Source organism: Anomaloglossus baeobatrachus, chromosome 3, assembly GCF_048569485.1.
Source record: "Anomaloglossus baeobatrachus isolate aAnoBae1 chromosome 3, aAnoBae1.hap1, whole genome shotgun sequence".
Lineage (NCBI taxonomy): Eukaryota > Metazoa > Chordata > Amphibia > Anura > Aromobatidae > Anomaloglossus > Anomaloglossus baeobatrachus.
In genome coordinates this window covers 411160568-411183040 of record NC_134355.1, presented here as the reverse complement: position 1 = coordinate 411183040, position 22473 = coordinate 411160568, and the positions used below count along the sequence as shown (strand labels likewise).

Below are 22473 nucleotides of genomic sequence, written 5' to 3'. Positions count from 1 at the left end.
CACAGCCCTCTGCCGGCTCCCCGCCGCTGTGGCGGCTAGCTGTTGCAATAGGTTCAACACATCAGCCATGCAGTGTTCCATCACATTAGTTCCCAGCACTATTTTCGGGTTATGATCACTGGGTTCATTCATGATCACAATCATACCCTGGTGTTGCAGTTCAGCTTGCCCCACTGTCATAGCCACTTGTTTATACCCCACCTGGGTCAATGGAAGTCCATTAGCGGCAATCAAATTTATACTATCGTCTGGAGGCGCCAGCTCGTCTGTGGCCCAATACTGCCGATACAACGTGTACGGTATGGTAGTTACCTGTGATCCAGTGTCCAAGAGAGCCATCACTGGTATGCCGTCCACAGCCACGGGGATGATAGGGCGGGCCCCGACATATCGGTCTCGCCAGTCCGGGGGGCCACAGTGTTCTACTCCTGAGGATTGGCCCGGGGCCCCAGGGGTTGCTCGTTTAACGGGCACTGTCGGTAATAATGGCCCGGCTTACGGCACTTGTAGCAGATTGGGGGTCTGCTCCGCGGGTTGTTAGTGCTTCTCCGCTGCATCCAGGGAACATCTTCGGGACTGTCAGCAAGCTGTATCTGCGCTGGAGGCTGAGATCTGGTCAGAGGTTGTAGCGCAGCAAGGATCTTGGCAAGGTCTCCGTCCAGGCGACGTACCTGGGCTGCCAGTTCTTCCACTGTACTGCTCGGGGCTGTAGGTATTGGTGAGGTTGGTATGGCAGAGGCCGCCACAACGGGAGCCGTTTCGACGGGCCACGGGGCGGTTTCCAGAACTTCTGCAGCTGGGGGCTGTAGTGCTTTAATGGCCCGCTCCTTTAACACAGCAAAGTCCACATCAGGGTGTTCCAGGGCCCACAGCCGGAGTTGTTTACGATCCTCAGGGGACCTCATCCCCTGCGCAAATTGCTCCCCTAACATCTTGTTGCTATCCGCCTCATTAATAGAGCTCACCCGCTTCAGCGTGCGGAGGGCGGTCTGCAGACGTAGAGCATAGTCCCGAATGCTATCCCCAGCTCGTTGCCGGCACTGGTAAAACTGCATCCTCAGCTCCGCTTCAGTCCGGGTCTCGAAGGCAGTCTGTAGCTTCTCGAAGATGGTGGCTACAGAGAGCCGGTCCCCCTCGGCCCAGGTCTCCGCTTCCTGCTCCGCCGCACCGGTTAACTGGCCTAGCACTATCGCTGCACGTTGCTTATCAGTCAGGGGGTACAGCTCTAGCAACGGGTTAAGCTTTTTCCGGAAGGCCTGTAGGGCATCCGGTTTCCCGTCATACCGCGGTAGCCAGGCAGCTCCGGGCGCATAGGGCAAGGAAAACGGCATGACCTGAGCAAGCGCGGGGGCCGCGGCACCTCCCGCCGGTACGACCGGGACCTGGGCAGGCCCATTCCCATCCGCGGGTGCTGCTGCGGCTGCGACCACCGCTCCTCCAGCGGCTCCGTCGGGCGCAGACATCTTGTTTCCGTCCCCCTTAGCTCTTTCCGGCCCCTCCTCTCTCGGGGCGGGGTTTTGGCCTTCGCGCTTCTACTGCTCGAGAAGACGCTCGAGCGGGAACTTTTCGCGCCAAAGATGGCGGCTTCTGAAATTTTTCCGCCGGATGCCTCCGGCGGTAACAAGGCGCACCTCTACCTGACGGCAGAGCGGTAAGATCCTGTTCGTGACGCCAAGTTGTCGCGGGCGGGGAGGAGGGTGTCAGCACACCGCGCTCACCCCCTTCTGCTCGGGTCCGGCAGTTGCTCCTGGTGGCTCGAGCCGTGGGCCGGATCTCGGGGTGTCTCGAGCGACACTCCTCGCCCGTGAGTGAAAGGGGAAATGTTTGTTGGGTGAAGGGATTATTATAGTTCGTGACGCCACCCACGGTTGTGGTGATTGCACCACCGCTGCTCAGTGTGGGGGTCCCGGGGATGGTGATGCGGAGCAGCCAGGTGTTGTGTTGCCCCTCCGTGGGTAGGGGTTGGTGATCCCGGGGCCCGGTGATGAGATGTGAAGTGTAGGGCCTGGAGGGCGCAGGGACGTGGGGGCAGCGCTGTGCCTTGCGGCACTATGGTACTCACTCAGCCTGACACACGGACACAGTCTGTACGGTAAACCAACGGCTGGTAGGACGGTCCCACAGACGGCTGCACCTGCACTCCCGGTAGGTAACGGTGACGTTTCTCTTCCTTGCACCTCTGTTGTCTGATGGTAGCGGTGGATTCCCTCCGGTTACCCGCTCCCCGACTGCAATCTGGGCCAGAGGAGCTCTACACTTTGCCCGCAGGCGCTGGCCCTGGGGAAACTTGTGCCCTGGCGGTGGCGGTGTCTCCCCGGTAATGGTCGGGCTGTTGCCGTCTATCGGGACTTGGTTGTTGGGGGATCTGCGTCCCCGTCACTGACGGATTTGGCAAATCTGGCGACTCCTAGCCTTGCCGGGGTCCGAGAGGCCCCTGCCCTGGTGCTGACTGTCCTTCGGAACACTGCTCCAGACCACCGGGCACACAGCCAACGGGGTCCTTCCAGGAACTTCCAAACTGTCCCCCTCCAAACAGTCACCGCCGTTGCTGACCTTGCTGTTCTGGCCCTACACCAAGCTGGGCTCTCAGGCTTTCCTTCTCTTCTGTCACTTCTCCTCCTTTCCTCCTTTTCCACTTCTCTACTTTCACTTTCTCTGTTGTTTACTCTAGCCCTGCCTGGGCTTCACTTGTTGACACAACCTCGCCCTGGGCTAAACTGCCTGGTTACTTCCTGCCTCCAGTGTTGTGAGCTCCTTGGTGGGCGGAGCCAACCGCCTGGCCCACCCCCTGGTGTGCATCATCAACCTCTGGAGGAAGGCAACAAGGATTTCTGGTTAGCAGGTGTGCCTACCTGGAGTGTGGGGTGTGGTGGTGTTGTGACCTGTGTCCCATGGCTTGCCCAGGGCGACACAACTACCACGGGAGTGGTAAGCAATTGTAGAAAAGTTAACTATACCTTGAAGCAATGCTTCATATTGTTCTCTTGTCTCCAAAAATTCTTCTTCAAACTGGAAAGCAAAATGCATTTCTGAGAATAAATCCTGTAAAGCAGTTATTTTACTTGATTGTTAAAAATGTTAAACCTTTGATATATTTTATTATAATACAAACCTCCACACCAGCGGCAGCAAGCAGCCAGCGGATGGACTCCATTTTACCTCTGCCATTGAAGTAGTACAGTTTGGGTTTTGCCGACATCTTTCTAGTATGTGCTGTCTCTTTAAACAAGAAGAAAGTTTCTTACCTAAAAAGAGGAGAAAAGAACATGGGTAAAACAGAAGAAACTTTTTTGATGTCACGTTTAGCAAAGTACGGTAAGAACTCTGTATGAAGCTAAATCTAAACATAGTGATTACTGTAAACTAACAAAAAATATTCAGAAACCATAACAGATTTGTATCCTTGAGAAATAATAATGGTTTCTACTCACTGACAAGAAGTAGAAATCTCAAAAAATGGGAGGAATTGATACAAAGTATATTAGAAGATTGTATAACATTCAATAATACATAGACTATGCAATATTGGTGTCAATCAGAATCACTCCTTGATTGTCATTCTCCTCAGGAGTCACCTGGACTAGATTGTTAGCAGATCCTAATATTAACATAAAGGGAAAATGAGGGGGGTCTCAAATGAGAGTTATTGAATGAAATAAGTTGATAAAAAAAAAAAACATTTTTGCACCATCATAATTGATGACTTTTTTTCTGCAGGATAAGTTGTATTTTTGAATGACTCCATTAATTTTGACATAGAATGTACTGAAAACTGTAAACAAAAATTATTCAAAGAATGGGGTGAAAAGTTGAAAAAAATGAAAATCAACTATTGTTTCTTGGGGTTTTATTTTTTTCTATGTTCAATCTATTTTTAGAAAAAAAAAACTGGTTGTTATATAATTATGCAAAATATCATTGTTAAATTATACAAGCAAATGTAGACCTTAAATCAATAGCAAATGAGTGTCGCAATGTAGAACATGTAACACATCTTGAGAGAGAGGAGACCTCAAGAAGGAAACCCCCTCAAAGAAGAGAAGAAAAAAATGGGGGGTGAACAAGAAAGAAAGGGGAAGGAGGGGGAAAAGAATCATCATCTTGCATATTCCCACACAAACCAATCAGCACAAATGGAGGTCTACCACAAAATCTCTCAAAATATTCTATGAAAATCCAACGAATCATGGAGTAAAATCCAAACACTCCATGTCCTCCCAAACATGTCTGAAATACCAATACTTTCACCAGACAATTCCTTCATCTTGTAAATCTGAATCGTCTCAGTGTACCAATACACTATAATGGGAGTCTGAGAAGATTTCCAGTATCAAGGAATCACTGTACAGGTAAAATAGAGAGGCGCGTGATCTGAGGATTCACGTGATAATTTGAGAACACTTTATCCCAGAAGAGCTTGATCTAGCCGCAATCCCACCAAATGTGAAGCAAATATGAAGGATGGAGACCATCCAGGCTCACACTGCCAACATATGACAAAGACTTTTGGAAAAATCGCATGTAACTTAGATGGGTAATGATACCACCTTGTAAGGATCTTGTAATTCTTTTACTGGGCAGAGCAAGCAATACTTTGTGAGAAAAAAGGAAACCCTTTTGTCAATGTAACAGGGTGAAAACCTAGACCATTGAAATCTCAATTTACCTGTTATATTCTCTGATCAGACAGTTGTATATCAAATAGGATGTAGTGTAGTGCCCCTGAGCCACTCAGGGCACTACTAGGAACTGTATCCTCACCAGGATGCAGGGCCTACACCCTGGGACCTGGAACACCAGTGCCAGCAATACCTAGACACAATTGGGCCCAATTTGAGCTTGAAGGCCTCGTGGTTCATTTTTAATTTTTAGTTCACGTTTTTATGCAGTGAGTTGTCACTTATTAATGAACACATTATTAAAAGTTATGTTTTAGTGATTAGTCCGTATCTGTATATACCTCTCTTGCTATTTATGATAATTAGCTAGTCGAACACAAGGGGATGGCCACCTAGAGGGCGGAGCCAGACCAGAGGGACTAGGCAACCTGGTGGGAGGGGACAGCAGTCAGTCTACAGAGTTCAATAGTAGTGAGTGAAAGTGGAAAGAGGTGCCTAGAGCTGGGTCGAGTAACAGTGGCCCAGGGGAGTGGTCGCCAGGGCAGGTAAACTCGAGTACCGCTGGGACCAGAGCACCGACGGAGCACAGAGCCCTAGGTCAGGCGACAGTTTCAGATGGCCTGGCAAATACCTGCACAGTGAGGGGACCTTCACGGACCTCACTGACCCACAATTCCGGGGGCACCAGCAGTAAAGCAAGGATCAGGATTCGGGACACAGACCAGCCCTACAGAGTCCACGCTGCCTGCCATACGGACAAGGAGACTGCCACAAAATGGGACAGTCAGGCCACAAATCGCTCCACGCTATGGGGACCCAACCACACTGAGGGTGCCGGGGACAGAGCAACTGAGTCATCAACTGGCACTGGAACTACGGGGACCTGAACAAGCCATCCAAGGGTCAAGAGTGAGTAGAGACTGTTAACTACAACCCACGGTGTGGCCTCTCTTATTACTCCATCATACATCTCCCAGGCTCAGCCCTACCTGCGGAGGGCCTACTGTGGGGCCCCGAGGCTCGGTGTCGGTGCAGCGGTGCATTACCTTCAGGGACTCCACTCGGCTGGATCTTGTCACAGGTAGGAAATCCTCTATTTTGATTGTCGTGACGCCACTCTCAGAATTGCGGTCAGTGAGGACCGCCACTGCAGGTTAGGGGTGCCTGCGGCTGATGGTAGGTGCAGTCAGTTGTAATAGCCTCCTGAGAGTGAGGCATGCCCCAGGGTCCCGTGTAGGTGTGTGGAACTACAAGTCGCAGAATGACTCACACGCACAAGCAGGATGTCTTTCAGGGATTTTACTCACTGATGGTGGCAGGGTGAGTAACCCGGGCGTAGCTGGGATGAACCAGGCTGGAACCAGGTGTCCTTCAGGCTGACTTATGAGGGTGGCTACCAACTCGCCTTCCTTAGCCCGTTGTGTTTTGGGGTAACCCCTGCTTGAAGCCCTGCTGGGGTCGCCCAGGGAAGTTGCTGGTGCCTCTCTCCCCTTCTTTTTGGCCCGTTTGCTTGTAGCCTGGACCAGGTCACTCCGGCTGCTTGCCTCCTGTGAGCTATGGGCCCTAACTTTGGCTACGTGGCTGCGGACTCTGTGGTGTTGTCTTGGGGGTGTAAAGTGCCCCCTCATGCAGGTTTGGCAAAGGAAAGGTGAATCTATCCCTGCACTGGGACCTGCTACCCGTTTGGGCCTGGTTCTCCCTGACAGTCTCCTTACTTTCCACTCCGTTGCTCTCTCTTTAGCTGTGTGTGGATTTCGGGCAGCACTCCCAGGTGACCGTTCTCCCCCGTCGGTAGTCACTGCGCGGACGCTGTTAGACTGCAACAGCCCCAGGGTCTGCTCCTCACGTCTGCTTTCCCTGAGCTGCACACTAAACTGGCTCACTGCTCCTCCTCTCCTATTCTTGCCTACGTCACCTAGCAACCAGGCTCTCTACCACACCCCTCGAGTGGAGATGGAGGCTTCGCCCCCTCCACCCCTCAGGTGGAGGTGGAGGCTTCGCCCCCTCCTGGGATCCCCAGGGGTCCTCTCAAAGGTAAATGTGTGAGACCTGATCACTATGCGCCTGTGTAGTCACACCTCGGTCAGCCTTCTGGATCACCTGTTTTGTACTGTCCCCAGCAGGGGTGCAGTACTCAGTGGTGCCTGACCAGGTCAGGGGCGCCACATTCCCCCTTAGTTATCACCAGCACGTCCTCGGGCTGCAAGACAACATTTTAAAATGCATAAAACAGTAAAACATGGTAAAACGTTTTAAAACCATCAGGTACCATACATCACCACCCTCCACCCACAAGTCCGTTAACCCACCCTAAACCCTCTCTCGTTGGCCGCGCCTTCAGCCACTTCTGGCAGGATGTAGAGGCGGCTTTCATGGTCTGGTGGTTTCAGGGTATACCTGGCCTGGTGGAGCCGCGCCTTCAGCCACTTCTGGCAGGATGTAGAGGCGGCCTCCACAGTTGGTGCTGACCAGGTACCCTCTTTGTGGTGGAGAGCCAGGCCCCATAAACAGGCGTGCTCCCTGGTTGCAGGCGAGCCAGGCCCCTAAACAGGCTGGCTCTGGTGGTGGTACCTCTGGGGTAACTATTTACACTGCGAGAGTTTGTGGCTATAGCCAGTTCATAGCCTTATGGTTCATTTTTCAAAGTGCAAAAAGAGGTTTCTCATATTAGTTCATGTGGGCACATTTCTTGAACATGTAAACGTTGCGAAACTTCAAACTTTAACTTCTGTACTTTACTTTACTTTACATGCTTTACACAGATTCCTCCTCACCAGGGCTTGGGCCTGTAGGGCTGCGGCACCTGTTGCTTTCTCCATCTCTGTCATCATCTGTAGTGGTCTCATCAATGGGTTCCCTGTCTTTTCTTTCCTCTTCTTCTGTGTCTGTTTCTTTTGCAGGATTACTGTAGGGACTTCTGGGACATGGTGTAACATCCAGTGCGTACCATCCGCGTTTTCCTTGGTGCATGGTGAATTCCACTGAGTCTCCCATCTGTAAGTTTCTTCCTGGATGTCCTCTAGGCAAATGGGCTCTAACATCCCTTCTGTTCACAAAGATGCCTTCTTTCATTCCAGGTACAACTATAAAGCCATATCCTGATTTTAAACTAAAGTCTTCCACTACTCCACGACAAAGTGGGCCTCTGACCTGGGATTTAGCTCTCCTTAATGACTGCTTCTCCTCCAAGTCTCTGGCTGTTACTTCATCCTTCCTATTCGGAGATTGCTGTGCAGGGGAAAACTTTGTTCTGCTGCGGCGCCATGTCTTGCGGGCTGGATTCTGCTGGGTTGCTACTTCACTGCTTGCAGGCTCCCAGGTGAGGTTTCTGGACAAATCTTCCTCAGCGGAGGGTGTCGGGCTCTCTTCATCCCAGCGGGAATATGGCAACATCTCTGGCTCTGGGCATGGATCCCCTGCTGATGGCTCCGGGGTCAGCTCCTCAGCCTTCTGTCCTCCTCTCCCGCTTAGTTCTTCTGAGCACTCCTGTTGTGGCAGCGCTGGGGATGGGTGTTCATCAGCCGGCCAGGGCAGTGGACTTTTTGGCGTGGATATTGCCGGAGTCTTCCTGGGGGTGTGCGGAGGGAGCAGATACCGGTCCACCATCTCCTGTGGGAACTGGGCCTCTAGGTCAGCCTTCAGCTTCCAGTATTCGGGGTCCTCCCCCAGCAGGGACTTCCTAGCAGGGACTTCCTTAGACTGGGGAGCGGTGTCTGCTCTGGCCTTGCAGGCCGGGGTAAATAGTTGTACAGTCTTGTCTTGGCGGGCCGAGCCTGGCGTGGCAGCGGCCTGGTCTTGGCGGGCCGAGCCTAGCGTGGCAGCGGCCTGGATTGGCGTCGCAGCTGCGATGGGATCTGTGCGGGCCGGGCTGGGCGCTTCTGCGGCCTGGATTGGCGTCGCAGCTGCAGCCGATCCTTGGCGGGCCGCACCTGACGTAGCTGCGGCCTGGTTCAGCACCTCACTTGCGGCGCGGACGAGCGTCGCTGCTGCGGTGGGGTCTTGGCGGGCCGGGCCTAGCATGGCGGCGGCCTGGGTCAGCGTCACACCTGCGGCGTGGAGGAGGGTCGCGGCGGCAGCCGGATCTTTGCGGGCCGGGCTGGGCATCGTTGCGGCGGCCTGGGCTCGGCGGGCCGCACCTGGCGTGGCTGCGGCCTGATTCAGCGTCGCCGCGCCGGGCATCTCTCCAGGGACCGCGGGCATGGCAGCAAGGGTCGGGGCACTCGCGCTGACAGGGGCAACACAGGACTCACCCATCGGTAACATCGTCGGGGCCTGAGTCGTCGCCGCTCGGTCTGGCACTCGTCATGCGGTTCCCCTCTCATAGGCCTGAACTGCTTCAGCGATTTCCTGCAGCTCCGCACGTCCCTCTCGGATCTGCTGCACGATCCTCGCTTCCAGTCGGTCACTGAACTGGGCAAGCTCCCAGGACCACCAGGCAGCGGAACCCGGCTCTGGGCTCCTATCTTCAGACGCCATCTTCACCGCGTCGTCGCCGCTCTGCAGATCTTTTCTCAGCAGCAGGCCTCCGACTCTTCCTTGCAGCCTCAGTGCCAGTTCCTTCACTGCCTTGAACTCTTCTCCCAACAGCAGGCTTATCAGTTTCTGCTCTGCCTTTTCCAGCAGCAGGCTTCTGGCTCCCTTTCCTTCCCGACGTCTCTGAACGCCTCCGCGCTCATCACTTGCGAAGCCAGGACTCTCCAGGGGATCTCTGGGTAGCCACACCTCTTCGTGGGCGGTAACTTCTCCCAGCGCGGGCTGCTGTTGTTTTTCAGCGCGCTTTTCATGGTGGCAATATGGCGGCGCTTCCAATTTTCCAAGCGGACCGCCCAGGCACATGGTCACCTGTCTGAACAGGTCTAGTCCTTATCCTGTTCGTGACGCCAGATGTGTGGGGCCCCGAGGCTCGGTGTCGGTGCAGCGGTGCATTACCTTCAGGGACTCCACTCGGCTGGATTTTGTCACAGGTAGGAAATCCTCTATTTTGATTGTCGTGACGCCACTCTCAGAATTGCGGTCAGTGAGGACCGCCACTGCAGGTTAGGGGTGCCTGGGGCTGATGGTAGGTGCAGTCAGTTGTAATAGCCTCCTGAGAGTGAGGCATGCCCCAGGGTCCCGTGTAGGTGTGTGGAACTACAAGTCGCAGAATGACTCACACGCACAAGCAGGATGTCTTTCAGGGATTTTACTCACTGATGGTGGCAGGGTGAGTAACCCGGGCGTAGCTGGGATGAACCAGGCTGGAACCAGGTGTCCTTCAGGCTGACTTATGAGGGTGGCTACCAACTCGCCTTCCTTAGCCCGTTGTGTTTTGGGGTAACCCCTGCTTGAAGCCCTGCTGGGGTCGCCCAGGGAAGTTGCTGGTGCCTCTCTCCCCTTCTTTTTGGCCCGTTTGCTTGTAGCCTGGACCAGGTCACTCCGGCTGCTTGCCTCCTGTGAGCTATGGGCCCTAACTTTGGCTACGTGGCTGCGGACTCTGTGGTGTTGTCTTGGGGGTGTAAAGTGCCCCCTCATGCAGGTTTGGCAAAGGAAAGGTGAATCTATCCCTGCACTGGGACCTGCTACCCGTTTGGGCCTGGTTCTCCCTGACAGTCTCCTTACATTCCACTCCGTTGCTCTCTCTTTAGCTGTGTGTGGATTTCGGGCAGCACTCCCAGGTGACCGTTCTCCCCCGTCGGTAGTCACTGCGCGGACGCTGTTAGACTGCAACAGCCCCAGGGTCTGCTCCTCACGTCTGCTTTCCCTGAGCTGCACACTAAACTGGCTCACTGCTCCTCCTCTCCTATTCTTGCCTACGTCACCTAGCAACCAGGCTCTCTACCACACCCCTCGAGTGGAGATGGAGGCTTCGCCCCCTCCACCCCTCAGGTGGAGGTGGAGGCTTCGCCCCCTCCTGGAATCCCCAGGGGTCCTCTCAAAGGTAAATGTGTGAGACCTGATCACTATGCGCCTGTGTAGTCACACCTCGGTCAGCCTTCTGGATCACCTGTTTTGTACTGTCCCCAGCAGGGGTGCAGTACTCAGTGGTGCCTGACCAGGTCAGGGGCGCCACACTACCACAACAGCTGCCATTACTACCAGCCCTGGGGATAATCAACTCAGCAGCCACGGTTCCACCATCCTAACTGAAACCCGCAGGTGGCGTCACAAAAATGACTTTAATCTCCTCTGTAAATACTCCCCATTAAAAAGCACCCAGGGCACGGGACCGGGCAATGGCCACTAAAGTGACATTCCCCAGTTATACACTGCCTGGGACCGAGTACCCCATTCCCTGGGCGACACAGTAGGACCACCTTACCACCTACCAGCTCCTGAAACAAACAGGTGTCTTCCACTTCCCTACAGCCAAGAAAATACCTACTCAAGTATCCAGGATGAAAAGAGGGGCTGTAAAAGTGTTGTGAGTGGACTAATGGTCCTGTCAGGAAATAATATATCCCTGAGTGAATACCAGATTCTAAGTGTCTCTTTGGTTAGAAATGTTGAGCCTTCTATCAAAGGACCATTTACCTCAGAAAGCCATTGAAGATGTTTTAGTGGAGTAGGCAATCCACCTTGTACCAGACCAACCCATTATTTAGTAACTGGATGGAAACTAAAGTTTGAAATTGGGAGGACCTTCTCCATTCAAAGATTTAGGGGAAGCGTTTGCATGCTTATCCTAGTCTTAATCTTACCCCAGACAAACTTGACTAGGGCAGGACATAGCTTGCTAATAAAGCTGTGGGGTGGAGAGATGGGGAGAGTTTGAAAAATATACAGAAAATGAGGCAAGACGTCCATTTAATAGTGTTCATCCTTCCCAACCAAGACAGTTTCAATTTACTATAAGTCGTGAGATCATTAAAGGTAAAATTTAAAAATGGCTGATGACTGGGCTGAGTGGAATAGGGTCGCCCACTTGGTGGGTTGATTAGGGGAGGTCAGAAGTGTCAGAAGTGTCAGTAGTAGTAGTAGTAGTAGGAGTAGGGAGGAAGTGTGTTGGAAGTGAAGAAGAGAGGAGGTCAGGAGCCGGGCTCCTAGGAAGCCATCTAGGTAGCAGACGGTGGTCTGGGCCTAGAGGAGCTGGACCCCCGGTCGCAGGGGATCGTGGCAAGGTGCACGGAACTGTCGAGGAGGACAGCCGGCGGCCTTGCACCATCACTGGGATGGGACCAGGGCACGACGGGTTACGTGGACTCTAAGTCAGGGAGTAGCTTCAGGCAACCTGACAATTTACCCGACAAGAACGGAGCCTTCAAGATCCGCTCCCCACTCGCTCCAAAATCGGGGTACTAGCGCAATGAGGGGGATAGGACTTTCCACTAAAACGGTCCAGAAAATCCCAAGCGCGAACCCTGAGCAAGCTCCCACACTTACCCATAGTGGGGAGCGGGACCCGGCAACTTCCATACTACCGGGACCAACAGAGAAGTAAACTTAGTGCCAGGAGGCAGGTCACAGATCACCAAGCAGCACCGTTGGGGACAGGATCCGAACTAGCTCCCCTCAGCGGCAGCGGTATCCAGAACTTTGGTTTATCCAGTTGTCGGTGTCAGCTTAATGGACTAAGTGAGTATGAAAGTGACCATTTCGCTCCCCACGGCACCCCCAAACACTATCACCGAGTCCCTGGCCATTCTCCCCTACCCGTGGAGGGTTCTAACACCTGGCTGCTCCGCTCCATCGCCCCAGGTACTCCAAATTACCACATACCACGGGTGGCATCACGAACTTTAACACAATCCCCTGTAAATACCCCCCTTTATTTGAGTGGCCGCATGACCCCCGGGTCCGGAGACCCCTTGAGCCCCTGCAGATCCGGATCCGAGCAGCCCGGCTGCTGGCACGGGGGTGGCACAACTCAAATTCCTGGCGTCACAAACAGGATACGAGCAGGACCCACTTACCTGGGTGACGTGCGCCTTAGAAGTTGAAACCGCGAGTCAAAAGTCCCATTTCCCGCCATTTCGGCCACTTTCGCCATCTTTTGGCGTCAAAACACCGTCTTCTCCATCGAAAGCACGCAAAGTAGAAGCCACGCCCTTTGTCCTGAGGGTGAGCCCAGAACTGGAAGTTCCCAGAGGGCCACAGCATTGAAGAGAGTGCTGCTGAGTGAAAACCGAGGGGGCGTGACGGCATGTAGCAACGGAAGAGAAGCAGGGACTCTGCCATAATGTTCCTTGACCCTGCAGAGGAAAGATGGCGGAGCGGAGCTGGTCACCGAAACGTGCTGTTCCCGGGACCGCGACCTGGATCAAGGAAGAGACGGAGCAGCTTTGCAGGAGGATACGGACGCAGTTCCTGTTCATATTGGATCACTGGAGGGAAGAGATGAGGAGCCAGGAGGTGGAGGTGCGAGCCCGTGAGATCTAAATCCCACGTGAAGAGAGGGTAAGCGGTTATCCAGTCCCTGTTGATTACCCTAATTCGGCCAATGCGGCTGAGGGATGCGGACTGCTCCGGCTCCCGGCAAACACTCCGCAGCCACCAACCCCGTCCTCGGCTGCCTGCTCCCACCATGGCAGAGGAACCTTCAGCCCCCGTTTGTGAAGATACAGCTGCAGAACCTCCGGTTCCGTCACCCGACCAGGTTACGTCAGTGGTCACCCCGACACCGGTCCGACCAGATCGGCCGCATCACTGGGCCCGTCCTTAGAGGCGGAGCACCCGGACTCTGCAACCCCGACTGCGGAGCAGTCGGTTTCTCTGTTCATAATGTTGGAGGTGGAGCCTGAAGAGCTGCCGGTTCCACCACTGCGCGGCATACCAATGGCTGTTGGGGCCGCGAGAGCACAATTCAAGCTAGTGCCAGTTAGGGAGCAGAGGCCAAACGCTGACGCCCCCTACTGGGAATGACACCAGCCAGAGCTGAAACCGGAGATGACAAATCAAGACCAGAGGCAACAGGAGATGGCTGCCCGTGCCCAGAGATAAAGCAGCATTTGAGGAAGGCTACCTTAAGTGTCAGAGGGCTGTGGCGCAGGGGCCATGTAAAGCAGTTCAACCCCAACAAAGGGTGGGGTTTCCTCTGGGAAGCGAGCCTCTCTGAAGAACTATTTGTTGCTCAGAGAGATATAGAGCAACATCTCCCGAGGGACCACCCGGGCCGTAACCTTGAGCCAGAAGAGGTGGTTATCTACACTCGGCAATGGAGTGAGCGCAGCTGGTATGCCCTGGATGTGAAGTGGCTCGCTATGGTTGATAAGTGGGTTCTGACAGTCGTTGACTACCAGCCTCCCAGTGAGCGGTAGTGTAATATGTATGTTGCTAGGCATCTGTGTTTCTTTTATTATTTTACAAAGTTTGTGGTTTTCCATATAGAGAAAATGTTAGAAGATAAGTGTTTAATCAACAAGGTTTGAATGAACAGAGAAAAGTTACCTGATTAGCGAGAAGATTTTTATAGTGTGTACACCGGTGCATGGATTTCTTTACATTTATGCACCAATGTTTATAGTAAAAATGGACCGTGGTCATAGGACTGGTTGTGACCAACACAGACTTGTGTATTGTAAATAGTTGCACCTCCTGTGCCCACCAGAATCGTCTTTTGCAACATCTGGGACCTTAACCTGGTCATGGACCCACTATAGGTATGCAGCGGGTCAGGTTGTTTGGGTGGCGGGTTAATGGGATCCGGGACATTGGGACTGAACTGTCGCAGCAAGAGGCTGCAACGAAGGAGGTTGAGCCTCTGCTACTAACCTAACCAGTAGCGTTCCACTGTTGAAATAACGAACTCTAAAGTTAAGCAACGTTTAAGTACCCAGCCTACCTAATGTGGGATGACTCTTGTAAATAAATGTTTCTTTTTCTATTGTTGCAGTTTTGAAAAAAAAAAAAATAATAATAAACCTCTGATGTCCTGTAGCTCGAGGACGAACTACGCCTGTCAGTTGAGTACCACAGACACTCGCCAGTCAGGGCATACATATCCAGGACTGTACTGATCTTCCGCCTGAATCCCTGTAAGGCTTCAGGTCGGCCATCATATTGGGGTAACCAGGCGGCGCCAGTCACATATGGTAAGGTGATCGGCATGATCGGCGCGACCACCTCAGCCCCGGGTGCGACCGCTCATGCGACCGTAGCGGCGCCTGTTGCATCTGCATCAACCTAATCTGGCTGGGGTAATGCTCTGGCACTCCCATCATCCGGTATGGACCTCTTCCCTCTCCCGCTTGGTTTTCGTCCGCAATCACTCTAGTGCAGGGAACACTGGGAATTTCCGGTTCCAGCCGCACTCTCTGGGCAAGGGGCGGAGCTTCAGCTTTGCGCTGTTTTGGTTGGGAAGATGGCGTTTAGGCACCAAAAATGGTGGAAAATGTCGGGAACTGAATTCTGACACTGCAGCTTGGATTTTTCAAGGCGTACGTCACCCAGGTTAGTGGGTCCAGTCTGAATCCTGTTCGTGACGCCAAATTTTTGAGGTGTACTACCCCTGCAGCAGTCGGACTGCTCGATCCGGGGTTGCTGTGGCTTGAGGATCTCTGGACCCGGGTGCTTGGTGTCACCCGAAAGTGAAAGAGGGCTATTTACAGGGGATTAATGTTTGTGACGCCTCCTGTGGTTCGCGGTAAGGGGAGTACCGCCGCTGCCGATGGTAGTACCCGGGGGAGATGGAGTGGGGCAGCCAGATGACGTTCCCTCCACGGGTAGGGGAGGCCCCGGGACTCTGGATGATGGAGGTGTAGGGGAGCATGGTGCAGGCCTGGCAGGGAGGTTCAGGGGAGAGCCGCGTACTCACTCAGGCCGTATGGATGTTGGTGCGACCATAAAGCAGACTCTGACACAGAAGTAAACCAAGTCTCTGGGTGCCGCTGCTGGTTTAGTGGGAGCTCGTCCGGGAATCCGTCCCCGTGGGTATTGCTGATGGTTTTGGACCTGCCTCCATACACTAATTTAGAATGTTCTGAGTGACCCCTCAGCCTGAAGCTTTCGGGGTCCCGCTCCCTACGGTTAGTTAGAGGAGCTGTGCTCTCGATGGCTGACACTTGGGATCTCAGTGGGCCGCATAAGCTGGAAAGCCCCATCCCTCTCGTGTTGATGCCTTCAATCTGTGAACTCTTGGGGAAAGTTCATAAAGGGACTATCCTCCACAGGTTAATTATCAGGTTGCATGAAGCTACTCCCTGATCTAGGGTCCAGTACCCTGCCGTGCTTGGTTCCGGTTTGGTTACTAGATGTTCTGGTGCCGGTCGTTCTCCGAAACTAAGTCTGGCACCCTTCTCTAATACCCTGCGACCGAGTTTCTGACTCCTCCGTTCCCAGACCACGGTCTGCGACCTAGCCAACGTCTCCCAGGGAGCTTCAATTCCCTCCAGTTCCTCACTCTCTGAGTGTTACCACTCTTCTGACTCAGCCCCTCCCACCAGTCTGCCTGACTCCTAGGTGGGTGGCCCTTTTCCAGCTAGACCACCCACTGGTAGCCTGACAGGGTGTGGTGTGAGGTGTGGTTAGGATTTGAATGTTGATGGAGCAATACCAAAGGTTAGGATCCCAGAACCATGGGGGATTGAGCTCTGCACCAAAAGAGAAAGTAGTACAGTACCCTGTGACACCCTGACTAGTTCAGGGGCCTCACAGTTGCAAGGGCGTTACTTCCCTTGGCTAGTTGGCGCCCTTAGTAGGTGAGCACACTCTTGTAGGAGTCCTGTAATGAATATGCATCGTCAGAGGCATGATCGCTTAACTCTCTGCTGTCACCGGACCAATTCCGGTTCTCATCTCAGTGCATTTGATCAGAAGTCCCCGAACTTCCGGTCATGCGCACTATGAAGCCAAGTGTACACGTCCCGGCTTCAAACTTGTGTAGTGTGCATGACCAAAAGTCCGGGGACTTCTGATCATGTGCACTGACCCTAAACCAGGCGTCTGATGCGGTGACAACGGACGCAAGCATGCACGTCACTGGCAATGATGACGCTAGGCAATGTGCATTGAATAGCATGTTAGCACGCCCCTGTGGGCATACTAACATGCTAAGAGGGCAGAATGAGCGCAGGAACTAACCCCCTTGCGACTAGTCCCTGTGCTCATTAGCACATCATAAAGGTTCTTTAGAAATACTTTTTCTAAAGATCTCTTTATCTATGCAACTAGTAACTAGAACTGTTAGGCAGGGATTAGGAATATGTATCTACAACTGCTCGTGGTTCTGGGTGCATATTGCACCTGACAGGTTCCCTTTAATTCCATAAAAACCCTTAAATTTCCATGTTCCTATCTACTCACATCATTATTCACATCTAAGATTTTAGTATTCTCCCATAACTCTTCCAATATTGACAGGCTTGGTGACCTGGTTTCTACATCTATTCAGAATATTCACTAACTTCTACCACAAAATGCCATACTTTTATTAGGCTGTTTCAATTAGCATTTTTATGGCTTTGCTTTATTCTTGCTAATGACACTGAGGTCATTTTATGGCTCCACTCTGGGGGGAACTTTCACTTATGCATCTCATTAGCTGCAAAGTTAGTCTCCCAGAGTTGTCTGATGCTTGCTGAGCACAACATGGCCGCTCAGTACAACATGGCTGACCATTCTCTCACACCACCAGTGCAGCTCTTAACCTCTTCACGACACATGATGTACTGGGATTGTGTCAAGGTAATCCCCGCCACCGTAAGAGATCCCCGCACATGTCAGCTGATTTGAACAGCTGACATGTGCCTCCCAGGCATGAGTGGATCTGCGAGCCACCCGCACCTGTTAACCCTTTACAACGTGCTGCCAAACTGTGACAACCCGATGTACATTCCCGACACAGTAAGCTCACTGGCCGCCATTGGAAGTCACGTGATGTGATCACATGGAGCCAGTGGTTGCCATGGTAGCACAAGGTCATGTGATGACTCAATAAGCTATGAGTCACTTCCTCTTACACCCGGCTAGAACGCTATGGGTTTCAGAAAATGGCGCAAAACGTGCACCACTTTTTTTGGACAAACTGATTTTTTTTTTTAACCCTTTAGACAAAAGTAATTAAAAGTATAAAATATTCCACATCTGTCCATCAGAGTGTAGATCCCCTAAGTGGAAACAGGTTTTCTACAGAGAGTCAGTATCCCCAGGACCCAACCGCAGACCTTAGCCTATATGTATCAAATTGGGAAAGATAGACCAAAGATAAACTTGAGTCTTTCAACTACAATAATATGTCACCGGCAATAACATTTATCAGAACTAGCTTGTATGAACAGGTCCATATTTGGAGCAGTCAGCACCCCCTGGCTAACCCATCTGGTCTAAATCACGTGGCAAATAACTAGAGAAAAATATTAGAGGCAGAAAATCAGTCTGGTGGAGGCGGAACATAATCTCTGTAGGCTAATTTCACACATCAGTTTTTTTCCATCAGCACAATCCGGAAAAAAACGGGTAAAACGGATCCGGCGCCGGATCCGTTTTATCCCCATTGATTTGTATTAGCGCCGGATTGTGCCTGATGGCCTTGCGTTGCATCCGGCTTTTGCCGGATCCGTCATAACTGCCTAAAGCGGCGGCCGGAGGGAACGTATCTTGTAACGTTTTTTTGTCCGGCAAAAAAAACGCATCGCGCCGGATCCGGCACGATACGGCATGTTTTACAGTGGAAGCCTATGGAAGCCGGCGAAATGCGGTAAAAAACGGATGGGGCCGCCGTATCCGTTTTTGTAAACTGAGCATGCTCCAATGTATTGAAAAAAACGGATCCAGCAAAAAAAATGGACGAAAAGGATGCAAAAACGGATGCGCCGGATCAGTTTTTTGACGGATCAGGTATATTGGAACCGTCAAAAAGGATCAGGCACATCAGTTTTTGCATATTCTGCGCCGGATCCGTTGCATCAGGCACACGAACATTATCGCTACGGCAGCTTCACATGGACTCACCTGTCCTGGGACGTCGCTCTGGCCGGCGACCCGCCTCCTTATTAAGGGGGCGGGTCGTACGGCGTCACTGCGACGTCACACGGCAGGCGGCCAATAGGAGCGGAGGGGCGGGATGTAAACATCTCGCCCACCTTCTCCCTTCCGCATATCCTATGGGAGCCGCGGTGACGCCGGTAGATGTTCCTCGCTCCTGCGGCTTCACACACAGCGATGTGTGCTGCTGCTGGAGCGAGGAACAACATCGGACCATCGCGTCAGCGTAATTATGGATTACGCCGACGCTACACCGATGATATGATTACGACGCTTTTGCACTCGTTAATCGTATCATTTAGGCTTTACACACTATGATGTCGCCTGCGATGCTGTATGTGCGTCACTTTCAATTTTACCCCACCGACATCGCACCTGCGATGTCGTAGTGTGCAAAGTACCCCTTAGGCTATGTTCACACATCAGTTTTTTGGCATCAGGCACAATCCGGAGTGTGCCTGATGCAACGGATCCGGCGCAGAATATGCAAAAACGGATGCGCCGGATGCTTTTTTTTGACGGTTCCAATATACCTGATCCGTCAAAAAACTGATCCGGCGCATCCGTTTTTGCATCCGTTTCATCCATTTTTTTTGCTGGATCCGTTTTTTACAATAAATTGGAGCATGCTCAGTTTAAAAACGGATCCGACGTCCACATCCGTTTTTTGCCGCATCGTGCCAGATCCGGCATCCATAGGCTTCCATTGTAAATCACGCCGTATCACGCCAGATCCGGCGCGATACGTTTTTTTTCAGAGATAAAAAACGTTCAATGAGACATTCCATCCGTCCGCCGCATTGAGCAATTATGCCAGATCCGTCAAAAGCCGGATGCACACAAGGCCATCAGGCACAATCCGGCGCTAATACAAATCAATGGGGATAAAATGGATCCGGCGCCCTCCATCTTCTCCGTTCCTGTGATGCGATCACAAGATCGCATCACAGTCGCATGACCCTCGGCTGACACCGCAGCAGATGGTCATTAGCATATCGCTTCCGATGCTCTCGCATCGGAAGCGGTAGGCAAGTGGAAAGGAGCCCCTATGTTGTGAATGTTAGTTATGTCTTGGCTGCTGGGAGGCTCCCTCTGGTGGCCAGGAAGGGTTTGGACAGAGATCAGGTGTGTTGTGCAGTGGGTGTTTCCTTTCCTAACTCTCTGCTTATTTAAGTCCTGGTCTGATTGCAGGCTGTTGCCGGATGTCAGTTGTTCTTTGTATCTCTAGCCTGCTTACTCCTGCTCTACACCACATCCTCTCCAGATAAGTTCTTGCTCTTTATTTATTGTCTGGTTCTTTGCTTATCTGGGTTTGTCATTTGTTGTGGTTGGTTTCAGTTTATTTCCTTCCAGGGATTTTCCCCCTCAGTCGATTGTTGAGGAACTCCCTGCAGTTCTGTGTGGAGTATAGCTCCTTTGGGTCCATGTGTTTGTGGCTTGTTGAATTTGTTATAATTCTTGTTTTCTGTTCATTGGTATGACAAGGGCACCTGGTATAGGACGGAGTTCAGATCGAGCGATCTGAGGGCCTTTTTTGTACTATCAGGAAGTTGGTATTTTGCAGGGTTTTTCTCTGGCCACCATCAATCCCTTTCCTGTCCTTTTCCTATTTTAGTCAGCGGGGGCCTCACCTTTTGCTAATCCTGTCATCTACCTGTGTATTGTGTTTTTCCTATATCACCACAGTCTTTGAATGTGGGGGCTTGCTATTCTTGTCTATTTTCTGAGGCAGAGAGTTATTCATCTTTCCTACCTTTAGGATAGTTAGTTCTCCGGCTGGGTTCGCGGTGCACAGGATGTTAGTTCACCCCTCGCCTACTTCTAGTTGTGTTGGTTAGTAAGGGGATGGCGGCCAGATTAGTCGCCAATGCTCTTGTCACCTTTTTGCCAAAGATTTGTGGTGGTCTTCCATGGTTCCGGATCATAACACCCCTATATGTGGACTCCTGCTTGCAAATACAAGTCTCTATGGCTTCTTTTGTAGGAATGATCAGTTTATAGGCTCTGAGGTCCTTCCAAACTGACTCCACCTGATGTGGATCACAAATGTGACTCTCTGCAAGGGCTGCCTTGTGCTACAACCGGGCAGGGGCCAGGGCACGACGTGGTACACGGATCCTTGGCTGGAAAGTAGCTTCACGAAGCCCAGTAATTCACTCGACGGGAACGGAGTCTTCAGGAACCGTTCCCCACCCGCTCCAAAATCGGGGTACTAGCGCCATGAGGGGGATAAGACTTCCCAAAATCGTCCAGAAAATCCCAAGCGTGAACCCTGAGAGCAGGCTTACCTTGCTAGCCACGCAGGTGAGCGGGACCAGAGTAGTCTTAGGCGAAAGGGAACCACCAAGTTACACACAGTGCCAAGGGACAAGGCTTCAGACCAACCAGCAACACCAAAGGGGCACAGACCCAGCGTGCTCAACCAAGAGAAACAGAGCATTCAAGAGTTTGGTTTACCTGGTGTCAGCGTCAGTGACTTTGGACTGTGTGAGTACCCGGTATCCCTTCACCCCCGACGGGTTCCCCACTCCATCCCATCACTGGGCCCCGGGACACCAGGCCCCTACCCACGGAGGGGTTAAACACCCTGCTGCTTCAACATAGTCACCGGGCTCCCCAACAGTAGCGGTGGTCTCTCACATTACCACACACTGTGGGTGGCGTCACGAACATTATCCCATTCACCACTCATTCCCCCTTTTTATTTCCGAGGTAGCTGCACGACCCCGCCTCGGATCCGGAGACCCCTCGAGCCACTGCGGATCCGGGTCCGAGCAGCCCATCACACGGAAAAAACTTGGCGTCACGAACAGGATGCGAGCAGGGCCAACTAACCTGGATGATGTGCGCCTTCAGAAGTGAAGATCGCAATCCAAAATCCAATTTCCCGCGACGTCCGCCATTTTTCCGCAGTTTTTGCACCAAAAACGCCATCTTCTTGGAAATAGGTGCGAAGCCAAGGCCCCGCCCTTCATCTTCAGCCTGAAACAGGAACTGGAAGTTCCCAGAGGGCCACAGCGTGCAAAAGAGTGCTGGGAGAAAACCGAGGGGGCGTGCCTGAATGCAGGAAAAGAAGCAGGGACGCCAGGACTCTGCCATACTTTTCCTGGACAATGCAGAGGCAAGATGGCAGAGCGTAGCTGGTCACCGGAACGTGCTGTTACCGGGACCGGGACTTGGATTGAAGAAGAGACCGAGCAGCTGTGCAGGAGAATGCGGACGCAGTTCCTGTTCATACTGAATCACTGGAGGGAAGAGATGAGGAGTCTGGCGGTAGTGGTGCGAGCCCGTGAGATTGAAATCCCACGTGAAGAAAGGGTTACCCAGTCCCTGATGGTTACCTTAATCCAGCCATGGCGGCTGAGGGATCCGGTCCGCCCCTGCTTGCGGCAACCACTCCACAGTCACCTACCCTTCCTCGGCGGACGCCGAGCAGCCATCACCCATCCCGGCAGCTGAACCTGCAGCATTTTCATATGAAGCTCCAGCAGCAGCCTCGAAGTCTCCTGTCGTCCCAGTCATGTCAGCGGTTCCCGGCCAGATCAGACCCGGCCGCATCACTGGGCCCGTCTTTAGAGGTGGAGCACCCGGACCCTGCAACCCCGGCTGCGGAGCAGTCGGGTCCACTACTTCCAGCAGCGGGAGTGGAACCTTCCAATTTTCTGGTTCCATTACCGCGCGGCATCCCGACGGCTGTTGGGGCCGGAGTAGTACCTTCAAGGCCAGAGCCTGTCAGGGATCCAAGGCCTGAGCCTGTACATCTAAAGTTACCAGATTACCACTTTTGTTGAACATCCTCAGTGTTCAGATGAGGAGGCTGTCGGGAGGCCAACACCAGGGTCCCCGATGGAAGGTGGTAGTCAAAAAGTTCCTGCAAGTAGTTGCGCCACCTTTGTTGAACCTCTCCCCGCTCTTTGTTCCAGGGGAGAGGCCATCGGGTCCTTGAGAGGTGCATGCT

The 22473-nt window shown here is 52.6% G+C and overlaps 1 protein-coding gene across 1 annotated transcript in view; it reads right to left on the bottom strand.

Moving 5' to 3' along the window:
- The window catches only part of LOC142296554 (glutathione S-transferase 3-like), a 99379-nt gene that overhangs the window by 38305 nt on the left and 38601 nt on the right, over nt 1–22473 (bottom strand). Inside the window, exons 2-3 of the mRNA XM_075340310.1 lie at nt 3113–3245; nt 2958–3009 (exon numbers count right to left, since the gene is read on the bottom strand). Of these exons, the coding sequence (XP_075196425.1) occupies nt 2958–3009; nt 3113–3199 (139 nt within the window). The 5' untranslated portion in view covers nt 3200–3245. The remainder of the gene's footprint in view (nt 1–2957; nt 3010–3112; nt 3246–22473) is intronic.